General features: G+C 46.7%; 1 protein-coding gene across 7 annotated transcripts in view; it reads left to right on the forward strand.

Annotated features, from left to right (window-relative positions):
* The window catches only part of CADM1 (cell adhesion molecule 1), a 362,193-nt gene that overhangs the window by 320,495 nt on the left and 21,426 nt on the right, over window positions 1-20,272 (forward strand). For 3 of the 7 annotated variants that reach the window (XM_080640403.1, XM_080640400.1, XM_080640401.1), the window contains exons 7-9: window positions 360-532; window positions 4,978-5,061; window positions 15,149-15,181. In XM_080640403.1, the coding sequence (XP_080496529.1) occupies window positions 360-532; window positions 4,978-5,061; window positions 15,149-15,181 (290 nt within the window). The remainder of the gene's footprint in view (window positions 1-359; window positions 533-4,977; window positions 5,062-15,148; window positions 15,182-20,272) is intronic. The other 4 variants (XM_080640402.1, XM_080640405.1, XM_080640404.1 and 1 more) reach the window with 3 other exon arrangements.

Raw genomic sequence — 20,272 nt, forward strand, 5'->3', positions numbered from 1 at the left:
TGTATCGCTAGCCAAGGGTGCAGTCTCCCCTCGTTAATGAGAGGAATAACAATGGGTGAGCTCTGTCCTATCAGAATTGGTGTGAAACCAGACAGCAGGGCAGACAAATAGGGTGGCTGGTTATTTTCCGATTTGCTGAAGATAAATTGAAAATAATGAGACTCCCACTTGTGGTGTGTTGAAAGTTTTTCAACACCTGATCACGTTTAAAGAAAGTTATATTTCAAACAAATGTTTTGGAGACTTCACAGCTATAATTCTGTGAACTTAAACTACCTGCAGTAAGTCCTCTTTAATTGTGTCGCCCTGCGTGTGATTTAATGTGGAAATAACGCTCTTGTCCCCCCTCTTCTCGGCAGGCCTGTCAAGGTAACCTGGGTGCGAGTCGATGATGAAATGCCCCAGCACGCCGTGCTGTCCGGGCCCAACCTGTTCATCAATAACCTGAACAAAACAGATAATGGGACGTACCGCTGCGAAGCCTACAACGTCGTGGGGAAAGCGCACTCGGATTATACGCTGTATGTATATGGTACGTGAGATGCAGCTCTCCTCCCTTAGCCTCGGTACATGTTGCTGCTACTTGTAACTCTCTCCCCAAGTCTTTGGTCGAGTGGAAAACCCATAACCCAGTTGATTCCTTCAAGAACTTAAAGAAGCAGGGCCTGCGGCAGACCCCAGCGTCTCCCCTGGGAGGGCGGTGCCAGTCCTCTCCCTCTAATCAGGGGCCTTCCTGCCAGGACAGCAGTGTCCCCAGGCACCTGGGAGGGAGATGGTGTGAGAACTAATGACTGCAGAATCCAACCTTAGCAATCAATGCTTTTCAGCTTAGGAAGTTTATTCCCATTGGTATTTTCTATAATGCCTGGGCTAGCCTTTCTCCTGCTTTGATGAGCAAACCACCCTACTCTCAGCAGGAACCTATTACATTACAAGAAGTTGCTAGGTAGTAAATAAATGGGAAAAAACAGAAGGTCCTTGGTAGCTACCTTAACAACCTATAGGTACTGCTTTAGACACATTTTTTTTTTAATTTGTTTGCTTTCTTAATATCTTTTTACAGGATCGTTAAAGCATGTTACAATGAATTTCATTCTCTAATCACATTTTAGTGAGCATCCCACCGTGTGTCGGGCATTTTAAACCTTTTCCCCATTTACATCTTCCCGTCAGCTGTGTGTGGTGGCTGTTCGCCCTTAGCTGAGGGACCACCGTCTGTCCAGTCTGATGATGACAAACCGAGTCTCTTCTGCTCCGTGGCAGTCTCTTGGTTAGGGTAATACCAGGAAAAAGAGCCATGAACTGACAGGACACAGAATGAGTAAGCATAGGCCGGAAAATGCCAGCGTCTTATAAATATCTGAGGATGTGAGTGCATGTCTTTCTTCTTGTTAGCAGTGTAAATAACCCTGCTCTGAGTGTACGAGTATACACATATACACACATAAACAGACATGTGAAATATTTGTTTACAGCATACTGTCTTAGAACCTGGCCACTTTTCTTATGAAGAAAATAGATATCGCATTTTTTTTGATGAGATGGAAGTAGGCTTTACACCATATCTAGGTGGATATTAAAATAAAATCTATAGCCCATCCCTGAGTTTTGTCCGTAGCATAATGCAAAATTAAAGGATCACTTCTCATCCCCTCATTAGTAGATCTCCGAGGTCGCGGTCGGTGTTTGCTCACTGCCCCTGTTGCCTGTGATCTGCACACAATAGCATTCCTTCTCCCCAGTAGTTAAGGAGGCCAGAGTGGAGGAAATGACTTTCCCAGGTGGGTGCCCTACTTTTGGGTGACAATCCACAGAGCTACTCCATCCCTCAGACTACTCACGATGTGCCACTGGCAGCGCTGGAAGGTACATGCCTCCCTCTTGCTTCCAAACTCGCCCCCCGGCTCTCTGAGTCAGGGTTTGAACCTCAGGTGATCCCCACATTGCTGTTACCCAGGTTTAGACTTTGGTTCAGCTCTCCTTAAAAGTGCAGATTTTAGAAAGCAGTGACAGATTCCCACCAGTCTATTATATGCTTCCTTGATTCAGAAGACTCAAATACCTAGAAAAACAATGTTGATTTATTGTACTTGCCGTTCCCGCATCTCAAGATGAGAAACACTTTATGGGTTTGGTGGACAGCTATATGTGGATAATTATGGGTACTAGCTCATGGCTAGTATTTATTCCACACCCTAGGATGACTGGCTGTTTTACATGCATAATCACCTCTGATCTCCACAATAACATCAGGAGGTAAGCATTGTCTTCATCCCATTTTACAGATGATAAAATGAAACTTAGAAAGGTCCCGTAACTTGTCCAAGTTCACAAGGTTACTAAGTCAGAGCCATGGTACTTTGACTCCCAAGTCCACAGGGACATTTATATCTTTCTTTTTAGTTCCTTTTATTTTCACTGGTTTCCATTAGAAAAATTCCCTCCAATATAAGACTGCTTTTTTGGAATTAACTCACTGGGCCAGAGTGCATTATTGGAAAGCCAAGAAACAGAGACCTGCATGTTAGGTTAGCACATGTCATTCACACATGTCCCCACCAGGATAGGGCCTTGTCCTTGACGAGGGCCTTGTGGGGTCTACACTATACCACCTACCTCTGTGCCCCTCGCAGGCCTTGGACAGCAGGCTAGCACACTCACCTGAGGTGTTGCTAGTCTGTTGATAAAATATTCTAGCAATTTGAGAAGATGGTGAATAGATTTTCTGTGCCAAAGCCAATTTACTGTGCTACTACATTAACTTACAAAGTACTTTATGGGCTAAGAGTTAACATGCCTTTACGATGTTTAATTCTTTGGAAGTAACTTCGGTAACTCGAGAATCTAGCTGCTTCGTGCCTGAGCCCCAATTTGTTTTGTTCCGTTGCTTCTGTGTGTCAAACCCAGCTCATTAGCTCCAACTCTGCATTTTTTAAATAGTGGCTCATGTTGCTCTTGATGCTGGACACGATCTGAGCAGTGAGGTTTTACTTGTTAGCAGAATCTAATTCATTTAGGTCACTTGAGCCAGATGTGAAGGACAACATGTTCCCCAGCAGTGATGAAAATAATTGAAAACGTGTGATTGTCCACAAAATGAAAAGAACTGTTGACCTGAAGTCTCTGCCCTCATTAGGATGGCCCAGTCCTTGTTTATAACCATTTTTTCAAATCACCTTCAGGTCCTCTTTGATTGACTTGTGGACATCACATATTTGTGCCAATACATTTACAGACAGGTACAGAAATAGCAGTCTAGGGTGTCATGGGAAGCCCCAGGTACAGATGTGGCCATTCAGTGATAAGTATTGTAATTGAACCAGCACGTTAGCTGCCCACTGCTGGGCAGCAGGCACCTCTCCGGGTGCAGTGAAGTGGGGACTGGAGGGAGCGGAAGTCTTCAGTGCTGGCTCAGGGCCAGCACGCCTTGCTCATCTGTGTCTGCACCGACACGTGTGTGTGTGGGGGGGGGGGGGGGCAGTGCGTCCAGGTGAGCTGCCAGGTCACACCTGTGGCCCCTGAGAGTGTCTCAGGAGCAAGACTGAGCATGCTGCCTATTCTTGTTAAAAGGTAGTTTTGAAATCACCAATTTAACGATTTCTACTTGGAGGAGAATGAGATTTTGTTTTGTTTTTAGTGGCTTCCTTGTAGTCTTATGTGAGGCTGCTTTAACAATAGCTTAAACTGCTTGTGTCCTCAACTTAAATAAATAATGTCTTCTATAAAACGGAACAATTTGCTGTTGATTCTTCACTGTCAAATGAGTACATATGTGTATGTCTGAGCGAAGTCTGTGAGGGACATTAAAACCTCAGATTATTGATCAATAGTAGGAATCATTTTAAACAGGCATTACAACCAAGAACCAAGATAATGTTTTCGTAAACTTTCAGGAAGTTGTACGAAGCCCAGTAAAGGTGGAGTATACTGGTATAATTAAAGTTTTGATGTATTAATTAGACATCTGAGAGCTCACTTGGAGATTAAAGGACTCCAGATGTGTCAGGGAGAAAAAATTGACGTGCTTTAGATAAAATTTAAAATCAAAAGCCTTCAAGTCATCTTCTGCTCTGTTACAGCGGAACAGTGGCTTAGTTCAAAGTCTTGCTGACAGTTAACACATTCGGTTTGATCATTTGGGCTTGGAATTTCTCTCTTTCATATCTGCTCTTCCCTTTTCCCCAAAATCATTTCTGAGATCATAGAAGGATATACAGCGCTCAGCATCTGACAGAGGCTTCCCTGGGATTCCCGGCTCCGAGGGTCAGGCCTCACTGATACTTCCTTCTCTTGTTCACAAGATGGAAAGCGCTCCTTCGGTTTCATCCTTGTTGTCCACTTAGGTCAAGCTCTTAACATGAGCAAAGGCAACTAACTTACCAATATTGATAAGTTGTAAAATTTTATTGACTTTTAAGAAAGAAAATCTCCCGTGCCTGGAACTTGATATTTAGTGGTGGCATTCTCTCTTCTCCGTGTGGAAGTATACAGAGAGCAGAGCATTCTCGCCTGCTGCTGGGCTGTGTTGATGAAAATAATAGGGTTAGTGTTCCTAAGAGCAAAGACACAGGAGCTCACCCCGAGGCCACAGGAGCCTGCAGATAGAACGGTCCCACCTGCTTCCTCCCTCCCGTCTGTGAAAGTATCAAGTGAACGGCAACCATCACACCCTTAAGTGTGGAGCTGGTTTAACCTCACCTTTGAAATTGGATCCAGTGGGGATGCCCTATGTTTTTATTTTTCCTCCCTTCTCTACTTCACATTTCCTCATCTTCATTGACGTCATTCTTTTCTTAGCTCTTCCCACCAGGGCTTTGGGATTTAATTGGAAGACACAAATCTTTGGAGGAGACTTTTGGTTTTAAAGGGGAGTCATCAAACAAACATCTCAGTGTCCTCGTGCCTTTGTTTTGTCATTACTGGTCATTGTTGTGTTCAGCATTGTGGGTTTGATTTTCCTTTTTTTTTTTTATCCAGATCCCCCCACAACTATCCCTCCTCCCACAACAACCACCACCACCACCACCACCACCACCACCACCATCCTTACCATCATCACAGGTACGGTACTTCATTACCATGGAAATGTCCTGAATGGTGTTGTCTTTCTGGTATGTATAAAACGAGGCCTACAAGTCCCCTTTCAATCATCGGGATTTCATTGTTCCTGTACTTTGGAACTCAAAGACTGTGTTCTTAGGTTGAATCTTAAGGACCTCAGACAACCTTTAACATTCAAGCATTTAACAGCAGATCAGATATCTTGCAGTTTACCCATAAGTGAACTCTTTTTTAAGCATCACTATTTAAGCAAAATGCTAGGGAAATGGCAGCCTATCTTAGAGGACACGCTGGTGGCTTATGCTCAGCCATGATTGTCGAATGGTAAGTATTCTGGCCTTGCCTCTTCTCCTTGTCTCAACTTCATCTTAATCCACGTGAATGAAAACGGCACACCCTTTAACATGCCTGTGTGGCCATGTTTCCAACACGTCGCCATCCTTCCTGCCCGAGACTGCCTGCTGATCATGCTGCCCGTTCGGGTCACCTGCGTGGTGACGAGATCAGAGGGAGTTGCTGCCTTTGCCGTGCTGGGCACCCTGGCTGCCCTCGGAGAAATGTGGAGGGTAGAGCCGCCATGGCTGTGGTGACGGCTTTCTCTCTGCACCGTTTGAAGCTCCTGTTCAAAGTGAGATTCACAGTCTCCCATTCTGTCACTGAGGGGGGATCCTGCCATGCACCCCCTTCTCGGACCCCAGCGGCTTTCACATAGCTCGATGCTGCCCATCGGGGAGCCTCGGAGGCCTCTGTCCATCAAGGTAGGAAGGGCTGGGTGCCGTGTCCAGCAGACACGCGGGATTTCCTTAGGTAAGGCCTTTGCCATTGCACAGAAACACGTAATTCCTTCTATGAGAAAAACTCTTTGAAAGATGGCTTTCTGTTTCATTCTGTTGCCTGATGAGACTGCAAGGTCTCTGAGCCATGTGCCCACGTAAACAGTCCTAGCACTGGACTTCTTAAAATCCCAGAATATTCCACTCTCCATCCTTCATGCGAATGCTCTTGACCGCCCAGCTGTGGCGCATCCTGTACGGTGGCTTTCTGCAGATGCTTCAGTTCTTACCCAAGTCCGTGAGGTGGATACGGAAAAGTCAAAGTCTTCAATGAAAGGGAGGCTCATCGAAACTGTTTTCTCCACCTTCAGTGGAGCAGAGAACTGTGAGCATGTTTTGAATGTTGTTTATAAAAGCAGCAGTGCCTTCACTTAGGATCTTCAGAAAATCCATCCATTGGTGCTTGTGTCACTTTGAGCTCACCTCTGTCAAGCTGCTTTGCAGTCCTTGTCTGGGGATTTCTGTTCAGCTTCTCCCAGCTCCTGTGCTCAGGGAGCTCGGTTTGTCGGTGTAATGGCTGATTCCTCCCCTTCCTGGGTCACTGACTGAGGTGCTCCTTCCCAACTCCCATTTCTAGAGCAGCCGTCATCCTCCAAACCAGGCCACTGCCTTATGACCTCTGACCTCTTATCCAGGGTGCTCCTTGCAGGCTGCGCTCGTGTCCCCGGGTTTCTACAGCCCCTGGGAGCTACCCTGTGGGTGTTGACAGTTTCGTCGCCCGTTCTCAGGTCCCGCATAGGGAGCCCGTGCCCGTTCAGGGCCCCCTGCAGCTGTCTGTCCGTCCTGTAGACGTTGCCCACACCGGCCTCGGTAGCTCCCTGGGACGGGGGCCGGGGGAACCAGCAGGCGCACACTTTAGGGCGGCCGAGCCCGCCTCGCTGTACAACTCTACATTCTCTCATTGAGGGGCACGCTCCCTTTGTGCTGGCCTGTCTCCGGCTTAGGCTTTTTCTTTTGTTAAGACCTGTCCTCCCGTTCCCTGACTCCTCCCCACAGTCTATCTCAGCAGCCGGCCGGAGAGGCGTGTAGTCCCCAGCCCCCACTCTTCACTCCAACCCCCGACCCCCAACCCCCGCTGCTCTTACTCCACTGCTGTCAGTTCACTCGGCAGACCCTGCGTTGAAGGGACACTTTAGAAACAAGTGTAGTGTTCTGCCCACATCGAAGGTGCCTGTGACAAGGGCCTGTTCCGGCTTTGTTCTCTCTGCTCCCGGCCCCTCGTTCACGGCTGTGCACGGTGATCTCCCGGCGCGCTGTGGCTCCTGGTGTCGGCTGCTGGCCCCTCTGCACACACAGTGCACTCGTGGTCATGAATTCCCAGAGCAGTCGACAAAAATGGCCACTAAAACAACAATGGAGAATCTGCCACCTTAACGGGTGTGATCTTACCGGCTCGCTGTGTCTTAACAAGTCGCTTTGTATCTGTTTATCTTGCCCAGAAAGTACACCCGTGGAATTTAACATTGGCTCCTTTCTCCAAACACATTAAAGGTAATGAGCTGAATGGTTCTATGTCCCATTGAATAAAGTCCAGGCTATCCCCCGGACTTGGATCAGTTCCTACAAATTGTCCAAACTGAGCCTTGCCAAATGGGTAGCCAAGTTCATGTCCACTCTTCTCTCCTGCTCTGCTCGGTATATTACAGCCACCATTAGCCTTCACAGCTTCAACAGCTAAATCCAGGGACAGTGACATAAAGCCTGAACTTAAAGAAGAAGCCCACAGCCATCTGTTGTTTTTCTCCCAGTCAGATGCAATAACTGAAACCCACTCCCAGGTCAGAGTTTCATTATGAGAAAATGTACAAATTCGACAGAAAAATATTTGTAAACTCCACAGGTCATAGTTGATTTCTGGTTTCTCTGAAAGGAAGTATTCCATTGCTACCTTTCATCTTCTGTAACCAGGTTGTTCCCTCTGTTTAGGAGGCAGGCTGCCCTTGAGTTCCCTGTCACCCCTCCCTCAGAACAGCCAGAGCTTCCTCCTGGAGACGCTGAGAGAGCGCTGTACGCCCAGTCTGGCTTCAGGTGGCCCTGGAAGCCACAGGCGCCCATCCTCCCTCTGCCGGGGCGGGGGGGGGGGGGGGGGGGGGAGGGAGCCGCGGTCTCCTGCCTGGCAGGCAGCCTCATCCATGGGCATCTGTGCAGGCTCTGGAGCTTTGAGGAGTATATGGCTTCCCAAGCCTATATGGCCATTAATGGCACGAGAATCCCTTTCCCAATTGAAAAGCAAAGGCACACCCAGGCACAGACAGAGGGAGCCGCCGTGAGGCACTCTGGTGTCTTGATGTCCTTCATGGGGGTTGATGTTCTGACCATCTATTTCTGTTCCCACCATTGCTATTGGCTGGCACCCCTCCTTTTTAAAAGTCACCCCAGGTTGTGGTTTCATTCAGGTGGGTCTTTGCTCTCGTGTGGAGGAACAAACAGTGTGACTGGCGTGGTCCCCTGAGTCCTGTGAATTCAGAGACATGGCCTGACTGGTAGGAAGCCCTCGCGAGGTCCCTCCCAGAAACCAGCCTGAGAAGCCTCGGCTGGGGGTCGGGCGCGTTTTGTTTAGTTTTGAACTTTTCTGAAGGCAATTGTCGTTGCGTGTGAGGTCACATGAGGTCACCTGCTCTGCGCTTGGTGATCGCTTTGCCTGCCAGTGTGATCATGCTTTCCCGCCGTGCTCGGAGGCGTGTGCGTCCCAGGCCTGTGCGCACTGCACTATCTCTTCTGGCTGCGTCCTGAGTAAGGCTCGCCAGCCGGGGCGCCCAGTGCTCGGTCTAACACCTTCCCAGCTCACGGCCACTCAGGCCAGGGCTTTGACCTGCAGGTGGCACTGCATGCGACCCCATACATTAAACACGAAATCACCTCCGAATAAGAAATGAGTAGCTATGAGGCCAAATTCGGAAGCACATTGAAAACTCCCTTCATAGCCATGACGTAGGTCATTTATAAATGAGGTTTTCTCTTTTTTTAAGTACATATCCAATTAGAATTTTTTGTTTTTTGGAAAAGAAAATGGCAAGGTTTGTCTTATTGGCATCTCAGAACTGAAAGCCCCGTTTCCGTGAGGCAGTGAGTCCCGCCCTCAGGTTCCCATGGCTACTTCGGCTGCCCGTCCAGTGGCACGGGCCGTCCTGTGCGCGGTGGGTCCAGCGCATCAATAGAGGAAGTGATGCGGCCCGTCTGCCACAGCACCTGTGGGGGATGCGGTGGACGGTGCAGGCGGCGGGCAGGTGTGCAGTCTCTTAAACACGCCTGAGTGCAGGTGGGCGTACAGGCGCCTCTGCAGGGCGGGAAGCTGCCCCGCAGACCCCCTGCTCAGGAGCCTGGGCTGCTGGCTCCTATTACGTCTCCTGGTGTCTGCTTTCAGGAATGCATCCGACAAATACCAGGCCCCCTAATGCGCACTGTGGGGCCGGAAGCCTCCCGTAGCCCTAACACTGGCTGAGGGGGACTAGGTCATGCACGTTGGGGTGCTGTGTAGTCAGCCAATGGAGGGGCACAGGCGGAGACCGAGGCCAGAGTCAGAGGTCGGTGGTCCAAGAATGAGTATGTGTGAATAAGAAAGGATGGCAGGCATCTCCCCGCCTTAGGGCCCCTTCTCTGTAGAATTGCCCTAAGCAGGTGCTGGGTCCTGCTCCTAAAGCAGTGGTTCTCTGACAAGGACAATGTTAACGCACCCGTCGCTCCGGTGCCCCGCCCCCTCCCAGGGATGGTTGGCAGCATCTGGAGACATTTTTGGTTGTCACAACTGGGGTACTAATAGCACGTAATGGATGGAGGCCACGGATGCTTTAAACATCCCATCATGCACAAGAAAGAGTTATCTGGCCCCAGTGCTGATTTGAAACCCCGTCCTAAAGGGAACCAGACTTGAATTTTCTACGGACTTTGTTCTGGCAAAGGAAAAATCCTTTTGACTTTGGAAAGTGAGCCTTTGGAGAGAAAGAGCAAGGTTGGCAAGCGTGGTGGGGGAGAAGAAAGAATGGCATTTTGGAAATGAAGCCTGAAGGCTAAACTGCTTCCAGCACTGCCGTCCGTGTGTGTGCTGTTCCAGGCGTACACCTATCATCGGTGCTGGAAAGTGCTCATCTGTCATCCCAGAGTGTTTCCTAACTCGCCTTTTTTCTGGAGTTGGCATCTACTCTGTGAAGAAGGCTTTCCATTCAGTGCTTCCTGAGCTTCCTGATGCGCCAGTGTGGCCGCAGATGGGCATATTATTAGGACCCTAGTAACTGCTTATGCGGCCTTTTATGGAAGAACCACCTTTTCAAGTTTTGCCCCCAAAGAACATGACCATCTTTTTCATACTATTTTTATTTTACTAATGATTATAAGCCCATGACAAATAGCATCCTAGCCCACCAGTTTGGGCCCATAGTGATTGTGAGGGAAGGGAAGAAATTAGCATACTATAGTGACAAAGCTCCTGTGATTCTGCATTTTTTTAAAAAGGAATGAGAGAACGTAATGCTTCTATCATAATTTCCATACTTTTCTGCTCCTTGTTTAAAAATAACTCAAGAGATAAAGATTTCACATGCTTCCATACTGAAGCTCTACCAACAGTGCAGACAATAATATCATGCATGCAGGTTTCTCAGGCTGAGGAAGGCGAAAGCTAGAGTAAAGACTTGGCAGGAAGGGCCCAGGCCCCGGGTCTAACACGGGGAATAGCAGCTGCTGCCGCTGCTTCCCTCTCCCACCATCACCTCCTTACAACACCCTCCCTGTCCCCGCCTCCCTGTGCCTTGCCCCTTTCTCCCACCAGCATTCTCTCACAATGTGACACCGGAATTGTTTTCCTTGTTAAATGAAGCCACTGTACAGATTCCTATGGTTTTCAGAACATCTGGTTTTCAAATGAAAAGATCTCAGGGCACAGCAGCACAGCAAACATTTCTGAAGAAGCTATTAACAAAACTTGAAGCTGCTTAACCAGCACCTGCCCTGTTGTTCTGGACAGTGTCTTAACTCAAGGGGCGGGGGGGGGAGAAGAGGGAGCGGGGGGGGGGGGGGGGGGGGACGTGCGCCATTCAGGAGTCAGGAGCCTTGTCGTAGCTCTGACTGGGCCTTTAGCTTCACTTTGTCCCTGTCTACTTCTCCCACCTCTGAGAAATCAGAGTTTAATGAAAGCACAACATAAATGGAAAGAAAATTAACCGCAAAACCAGTAGAAAATAAATTTCGAAGTTTAATTTTCCAGCACGTGCTTTTGCTTTCAATAGATTTCAAGTAAGTATAAATAAATAAATAAATAAATAAATAAATAAATAAATAAATAAATAAATAAATAGAAAGGAAAGATTATACATATATATACATATATATGCGCCAGCGCAGCACAGCAATGAAAATAAAATTGTCAGGGGGATTCCTTCCCTGCCCTGGTGTCTGGATTAAAGGCAGTTCCCTCACACAAACTGAAGAGGAATTCAATTAAGAAAACCATTGGCTCCTTATTAACTTTAGTTAAGAAAGTAAACTGGGGGAAAGTGTATTAAAATGTGTCTGGACTGCTTAGTATGCTTTCATTTAAGCTTATGACAATCAAAATGGGAGAATTTAAATTCTTTACAATTAAGCGCTGCTCTGAAGCAGATTGGGTTATTACACTGCATTGTTATGTACCCCGCACCCCACCCCCCCCACCACCTCCCAGCCTCGCAGTGGCTGCATGGCGGAACAGGGTCTGCTCTGAGCAACTGGAGAAGAGAAGGTATTTAAGGTTGTGAATTTAATTTGGTTCTAGGATTTTCATTTTCATTTATGGCCCCCGTTGTGTTTGAGACCACGGACTAATTTATGGATTAGCTTTAAACCCCCAGTCTGTCACACTCGTTGAACAATTCTAAGTTGGAGAGAATCCATATGAAAGGATTAGCATGTGCCACAGCAGAGCTTACACATGACTGTTTCAACTAAATATTGCCCAGCTGCCTCTCAGGCAGTAATTTCTTTTCTACTTGGTTAAATGGCTAGTGTCTCTAATATCACACATTATCGGGGCCTTTCATTTTGTGACTATCATCTACCGCAACATGAAATATAGATGATGTTTAATTTATTCAAAGCTAGGGTCCCAGACATTGCTTGTGTGGTTGGGAGACTAAGAAGAAACGTCCACATTTAGTGAAATGGCATCTTTCAAATAGCAGTGTGGGCCCACCCTTGGACACCTTGATGCCACTCCTAAAGCAGCTGGGGAGTGACTGTTACGAAGGGGCACATGTGCTGGGTTTTCAAGAACATGGAATTGTTTGGTGTTGACCACATAAAACAAATGTACAATACGTTTGCCCTCATTATAATTAACATTTTAAAAAACTGAAATAGAGACAATAGCTGGGCAAAGCCTTTTCCATTTCTAGCCCTTCAAGCACCGCAGTCAGCTCAGCCCGCGGGGCCTGGGTCTCCCGTAGACCCAGCTCTAAGGTGACCCTTGAAAGGCAGCACCAGAATGAAGTTGGAAAAGCCTCTGAGGGTAATTAGGCACTCTCACTTTTCAAGTCATTACGGCATTTGTAACTCATATTGGAAATTTACTGTTTGCAAGTTGCCTGTTGTACACCGAGAACGGTACCAAGCCCTGCATGGCCCCACCCGTTGATTCACAGGAGTGGGCTTGCACATCGCCCCAGTCTTCTGATTAAGATCCCCTTATAATCCCGCTGCACAGGCGGCGCCGCTTCAGAGCTGAGGCTGGTTTCTGCATGAAGTCGTAATGCAATTATAAAGGAGAATTAGATTCTGTCACAGTGCTCTCCTGTGGGGAGCGCAAAGTCACTTCTAAAGAATTGTTTTTTTTTTAATTCTTTATTTGAAATAGCCTCTGTTCAGGTAGCATACCAGATGCTCTTAGAGAAATGGGACCAGCGACTCTGGCACACACCCTCAGGCGTGTACACTCTGTAGCCAGCCTCCTTTCTGCTGCATCTCCTGCTGCACAGCCAATCATGGTTCTACCATTACCAGCTGCAGAAACTATGCTGTTCGACTGGGATGTTTGAGAAGTGCTTTTTCCTTCTCACCCGCCCTTTCTCCTGCCCTTTTGGGTACAATTGATGGGTTTCCCATCCCCAGAATGGGGAAGCAAGCTGCACTGTGAACTTGCCTTCATTTATGTTCTCCTACCCACCTGCAAGCTGACGGCCAGCTCCACTTAGTCTGACTTCATCATCAGCTGACATGAGGTGGTGATGTAGGGAGACAGTAAATTTAAATTGGGGAGTCACTGGTTAACGCTAAGCTATTCTTTGTGAGGACTCCACCCCCTTGCTTTCATTCTCTACTAATGATTTACCTGGTAAAAATGAAGCATATTAGAAACGCTACTACAAAAATAACGAGCCCAAGTGTTCATTGCCTTTTGTGAATGTTGAGAGGAGCAGTGCCTAGCTACACAGTGTATGAACATGCATGTACATTTTTCAGCACAAAGTGCATTGCATTTGCCCTTGAAGTTGGAAGTGTCTCAAACTAACATTTGACTTAGGTATTTCAAGTAAAGAGTCGTGTGGACTGTGTCATGAGAATCTGGTGTAGATGTTTCAACTGTACAATTTGGGATGTTTTTACTGCTGTTTTATGCTTACAGACTCGACTTGTAAGTATCATGTTATTATGTGGTGAATGTTATGCTTTTCTCTCCTTCATCTGTTCTTCAAAAACCCAGTTAAAAGTTAGATTGAGCTACAGGAGCCGCTCAGACTGCTGGTTAATTCTCGCTCCTGGAAGGGCTCTGCGTTTTGATGGAATGGGATCCTAAGGAAACGATGCCAACTGCAGGGGAACACCAGTGCGGTTCACGTGTCATACTTGTGAATGGGAAGCACCAGGCTCATTTGACCAAAAAAAAAGTTATGTGTAGCATTCCAGTGCATTGAAACATTGCCTATGTTGAGTCCGAAATAGTCCTTGGAAATCTCTAAAACTTGTGAAAATAGTGACCACTAGCTGCATTATAGGATGGACAGGTCACCACCGCAGTGTTGCCCAGAGCCCCGCACCAGGGGACGTGGGAGGCAATGCACTTGCGAGGCGTAGAACGGAAATGGCAGCCTGGCTGGGCGGGCTGACATCGGTATGAAGCTGGCGAGAAGAGTGGTGTTAAAGTGGCTGGGCAAAGAATGTCATTGTGCATTTTCTAGATATGTATGCCCCTTCCCCTCTAGCCAAGAGGAAAGAGCAAGTTTATGGAACGCCTTGAGTTTCCCATGAAGAGGAGCCAGTAAGGCCAGCCTGGAAGAAGGAGAACACGCACCTGCATTGGGACTAGAAGGAAGACAGACCACATCTCTTTCCACAGCAAGTGCATTTGGCAGTGACAAGACCACGTGCAGTCTCCTGACGCAGCCGCACAGGCAGGACTCCGGCGGCTCACAGCACGCATGTGCTTCTGAGTTGTGAGCCGAGGGTTGGCTGGAGACTTTTAATTTGGGAGTGTCACGTGATTAGAAGTAGCATCTGGCAAGTTGACATGGGTGTTTCCATGACAGACTCCTGCTCTTCGAATGTGCCATAGTAAGGTCTGTAGAGTGAGGAATGGCTTAGTGGTGCGTGTGTGTACATGTGTGCACATATGTGTGCACGTGTGTGCATGTGTGCGTGTAGAAACTAATCTGAAATCCTTGACCATGTTCCTTGCCAGGGCCTCCCGATTACCAGAACTGCCCAGCTAAGCTCTGCTGAAACAATACTGGGTGGAAAACTGGGACCCATATATTCATCTACAGGCACCAGAGCATAAGCCATAGATGACCCAAAAGCTGACTCAGGGACCCTGATTCAGGGTGGCCTGATTGGCAGTGCTGACCCCAGTGCCGGCGGGTGGGTTTAGAACAAAGGCAATGTTTGAATGTATGAATGCATCGTTAGCCAGCTTCCGACCAGCTTTTGTGTCCAGTCCTGAGCCTGATGCATTAGGAGCCGTCCGCCAGCTACTGGGCTTGCACTGGTGTTTCTCGTCACGTTGCATGTTCCCTGACTACGCCAGCAAGGAGGCGTGTCCTGGCAGGACCCGAGAACCAAAGGGCTTACTGTCCTCCCCACTGGCTCGCAGCTTTGAGCTGAAGGCATGTCTTAAAACAGTGCAACTCACTTCAAATGCTTTTTGCTTTTCATTTATTATTGCTTGTCACGCGATGTTCTCTGAAAGCTTGCTCATATATTATCTGTTCCATTTTTTTCCATTTTCCCCTTTTTTGCATGCCGTTCCTCCTGTTTCTTCCCTTCCTCCAATCCTCTGTTCCTGTCTGTAGACACAACGGCGACGACAGAGCCAGCAGTTCACGGTTGGTATCACATTACTGTTTATCTACTTGCTCAGCACTGCTGAGAGGCAAGGCAAGCCTGGGAAAAGAGCAATGCAGTCTTCAAGGGCGACCGTGTTCCAAGTAGACTGATCGCACAAACATGCCACGATTCTTAACGCTTGAAAGATGGCAAGTCTTGTCATTTCTGTTGTGAGCCCAGTGGCCAGAGTGGCAATCTGAGGGCAGCCTCCTCGCTGGCTAGATGGCAGGAACCTCAGTTTGCACGTGTTCCTTAGTCACAATACCCGCCCGATACTGTAGTCATAGAACACGCCCAACACTGTAGTCACATAACCTGCCCAACACTGTAGTCACATTACCCACCCAACACTCAAAACACAGACACTGGCCTACAAATTGGGGACTTCAAAACACAGACACTGGCCTACAAATTGGGGACTTCAAAACACAGACACTGGCCTACAAATTGTAGCACCTGCATTACAGGCCCAGGCCAGAGTCCCAGCTGCCTGAGGAAGGGGAGTCACCTGTGTCATTAGCAGTTGAGGCTGGAGGTGGGGTGAAGTGTCCTGTCAGTCACGGGGGCCTGAGGAGGGCTGTGCTCTTCAGTTAACTATGCCCTCGATACCTCCATGGCCCGTTCTGGTTCACCCTTCACCTCTGTGTGCATAAACTTTTATGCTAACTAACATTTGGCAGGAAACATCTCCAAAGCAAGAATGACACCATTTGTATATTATAACAGCATAAACTGGGAATTTAAAAAAAAATCATTTGTGTGTAGGTATCTTGTAGGAAAAATATTAAAAAGTTAGTTAAGATTTTAACCAAAATGTGATAAAAGCAGAGTAAAGCTCAGGATGGGCAGGGGGACATCCTCTCCCCATTCCACCGCTGACAAGGTGGAAGAAGTCTATTAACTTTCATGTCGCTCCCATCAGAAAATCACAATCATGTTTCATCTGTAGATTACTCATTACTTAGCGCAGATCTAACCGGGCTGATGCTGTGCTAGGAGACAGCCATGTCCGTTTAAAACGGGCTGAATTTAATAATTGGATCCAAGGGGATTACTCAGTAAAGGGCCTACTTAAATCACTCTGCATGTCATGCAGGGTTGGAATCTAACACTTAAATGGCAAGAGGGGATCAGCCAACCCTTGTGCTGGTCATTCAGCTTGTAGAGAAACAGCTCTTCCTCACGCAGACTGGCTCCTTAAATAGACCTGCATTGGAGGACTTGCCCTCTGGAAATCTCCGAGCAGAACCTGTCCTCCGAGCCGGCCTTGAGGGGCAGGTTTGGTGCTTGGACATGCTGGTGGGGATTCTGAGAAAGCAAAACAAACTTAGGGGTGCAGCCCTAGCTCACCCTGCTCTTCCCTGCCATTTGCACAAAGGGAAAAGTTCATAAAGTAAGTTAAAGGGCCAAATACACTGACAATCATGAGAAATCAATTAGGTATAAACTTCACTTTCTAAGGTTAATGCCCCATAGTGCTTGTTACATCTCCAGGATCGCACTCCATTAAGCTCAGTTATTTGTAGGTTTCATCATTAATTGAGCACTTCCTGACTTTTATCGATTATTCTCAGAGCTTTAAGGCTATTTTAATGTAGTTCAAGAGATTTTGCTCTATTCTTTTTAAGATGCTTTGAGTTCTGAGCTTCCCATGATTAACTCCAGGGTCAGATGTAACCGTAAGATTCCTGAATTTGTGAGATCGTTGAAGAAATATTGATCATGTATCTCCTAAGCCTCCAAAGTTCTGTTTTCTAGGTCCCTTCACTAAAGTCTATGTTCTTATGTGCCTCTAAGGGGAGTAGCTGGAGTTGTGTGGGGCGTTCATAGTAGGAAACATGCCCCCTACCTGGAAAATGAGAAGTTTGCTCAAAGGCCAGTCCCGAGTTTAGGACACCATTCTGATGAGGGCTTCCTCTCTGGGGAGAGGAGGAGAAGCTGACCTCCTGATGTGGTGCAGTAAAGGCACACCGGGCAGGCTTTATGGCTGTCCTTGGGCAGTAAGAATAACCATATACATATACATATACATATACATATATATATATATATATATATATATATATATATATACACATACATATATATATGTGTGTGTGTGTGTGTGTATATATATATAACAATGTATACACACTTTAACAGTGGATAGCTCAATTTGAAAATGAAATATATTTTAATAAACACTGCTTTTATAATTATTCAAAATATCTGTATACATTTTTGGGACACTATATATGTGTATATATATGATTCCTTAACATCAGGAGAGAAGTGAAAACCCAGGCTGATCCCTATATGCTACATTTATGAATACATTCTCCAACTCACCTAAACTCCTCATAGCATCCTCCCAAAAAGGTCCGGCCACTATTTTGAATAGCATATTCTCCGGCAAAGAGTTTTAATGAAAACCAAACTATTGTTTAGAATTTTACTGGCCGAGGGGAAAAGTCCCCTGTCGGGAATGAAACGGTAATCAGAATGTGGTAGAAACTACAAAGCAGGGGCCAGATTTCCAAGGAAATGAAGCTAAAAACGGACTTTATTTGAGTGAATTATGGCTAAAACCCCACTTCTTCCGTGTAGTTACCGTCTGACTTAGAGTCACCTCAGAACAATCTTGCTATGTTCACTCTGGAGACCTGGGCCTGGGAAACGTGGCAACTTAAATGACAAGACACATCAGGTCGGCCAGTGACGGCTTTACTGGTCTTAGGAGTTTTTATAATGAATTTCCTTCCATACTTCTTTTCTGTTAAAAGAAAAAAATACTTTTACAAAAAGGTTTCCCTTTGAAGACTCATTAAAACACTTTATTCAAGCTTGTGTTGCTAAAGTATGTATGAAGTAAACTGGTTGTTTATGTATATTGACCATTTGTTCTTACCAATATCTGATTGGAACAATAAGCATGTTTTGTAAGGTTAGAAGTGCATGGGCATGATTCAAAATCAAATGGATTTTCTCCAAAAAGAAACTAAACAGTAATCAGCCACTATGTGTTTTTAAGGATCTAATTGGTAGGGAAGATAGCTGGGTGTGTAAGAATGGAATGTTTAGACTAAGGTAGCCGAAGGGGTTTTCCCTGAAGAAGGATCCTGAGCCTTTGTGTTTTTGGAGCTCATCCTTAAGGCCTGGACAGGAAAGCTCCTGTGCTACGTGTGCATGTCGAGCAATGCTAAGCACACCCTGCCACACCCTGGTCCCACCTGGTCTGAACCTGATGGCAGAAGTGCATGAGTGACCTCCAGCACGGATGGTGTACCTGTCATGATGGTTTTTGATGTGCGGGTGCGTGCGACGGTCTTTACTTGTCTGTTCCAATGTGGGTGCTTCTCTGTCTGTGTCTTGTGCCTTGTTCTTTTTCTGCCCTGTGTGTCCCCTCTCCACCCCACCCACCTCCCCGTGTGAGGGTTTGGGTGACAGCATGCCCATGGTCTGGAATAGTGCTTGTGCTTTTGCTGCACTGCTGTCAGCTGGCCTCTCCTGATTCCAGGTGTCCCTCCCTCCTTCCCTCCCTCCCTCTCTCTTCCCCCTGTCCTTCCCTCTCCCCTGTCCCTCTCTCCATCCCTCCCTCTCCCCTCCTATTTTATTATTATCAAATCTAACTGTTCTTTTGCTTTCCACCTGTTGACACATTAGATGCTGACGATCTCATGAATTTTGATCTCCCAAATGAGTTTTTAAATATTTTTAATTCAGCATGTAATTGTGGTAAGACTCAAACTTGGAACCCCTCTGAAATAATTTTTCACTTTCCCTTTCAGTTTCTAAATGTTTATATCTTAGTCCACTGCCCTTAGGTAACCACCCCACGAATCTCCCTTCTTCTAACTTATTTTATTAGTGTAAGCCATGATAAAATTCTAAAAGCACATGAAATTCTCACCTTTCTATTCTAATTGTGGGGAAATTCTGAAGCCCATTTTAAAGGAAAGCGGCCAGCAGTGCGCATTATTACAACCTCTATGTCCTCCACCTGTGTGTCCCCCTCTGCACACCTCCGTCTGCGCGTGCAGTGGCATCCCGAGGCTGGCGTTCAGCCGGGGCTCTGCAGACACGCGGGCTGTTGGCGTCAGGCGCCGTGCAGGCTGCAGACGCCTCAGCCCTGGCGCACGGCTTGGAAACTGTGTGCTGCTGTCAACCGTGAACCAAATTTCTGCTCCTGGGAAGAAGGGAGGACTCTCCACAAAGCTGACCAAGCAGGAAGAGCAGGAGGCCTGAGCTTTTAGGTTAAAACCGGGGGCACCTGACATCTCTTATGGCTGGTGATGGAAGTAAGTTTCCATAGGCTGCCAGGGAGCAAACGCGGGCCTTAGGTAAGAGAGACGTCTGCTACTTCTCACAGTGGGCATGCGATCAGGGCCAGAGGGCTCAGGTTTTGTTTCCTAGAGGTTTCATTGGATCATTCTCTTTTGAAATTTTCTTTTTTAAAAGATAAAGGAAACTCTAATGAACTGAACCTACAAACATTCACATTTTACTTGACCTTGGCCTTGACCTTGAATGTATTTATCTAGGATTTCTTGCTGTTACTAAGTTTTGAAATGTTCCTTAACCAGGTTTAAAAATCAAAGCACTTTTAGAAGCCAGCGGTCTCCATACAGAGGAGGAATAAGCACACAGAAGCTCTGTCTGAAGAGGCTGACTGTGCGCAGTGCCTTGCAGCACACCAAGAAGGGCAATCCATGTCTCCTCAGAAGAGACCGTTGTAGTGCAGATAGTAAATTATCATGTTTGCCCCTTAGGACTTTATTAATTGCTCAAAAAAATCCCATGGACCAAAAGTAAACTTTCACTTGTTTAACAACATTTCAAGAAATTTGTTGAATAGATTTTAATGAGAAGTGATGAAAGGGGCTTTAACGGTTGATACAAAAGTTTAAAGAAAAAATTCAAGATGTGCTTTCCTCCTTATTGTTAAGCTGTGAAGACCCCTTTTGAAGACTGTTCTCTGCTTTATAAAACGCATCTCTGTCTTCTTTGATAAAATGAGAGGTCTATAATTTTTAGCGTGGAAGAAAACTACCTAAGTCACAGCAATTTGGGGAGGTAAATTCTGCATGTCCTCACCAGCACATGCAGTGCTT

The sequence above is a fragment of the Plecotus auritus genome (genome assembly GCF_963455305.1).
Source record: "Plecotus auritus genome assembly, chromosome: 9".
NCBI lineage: Eukaryota > Metazoa > Chordata > Mammalia > Chiroptera > Vespertilionidae > Plecotus > Plecotus auritus.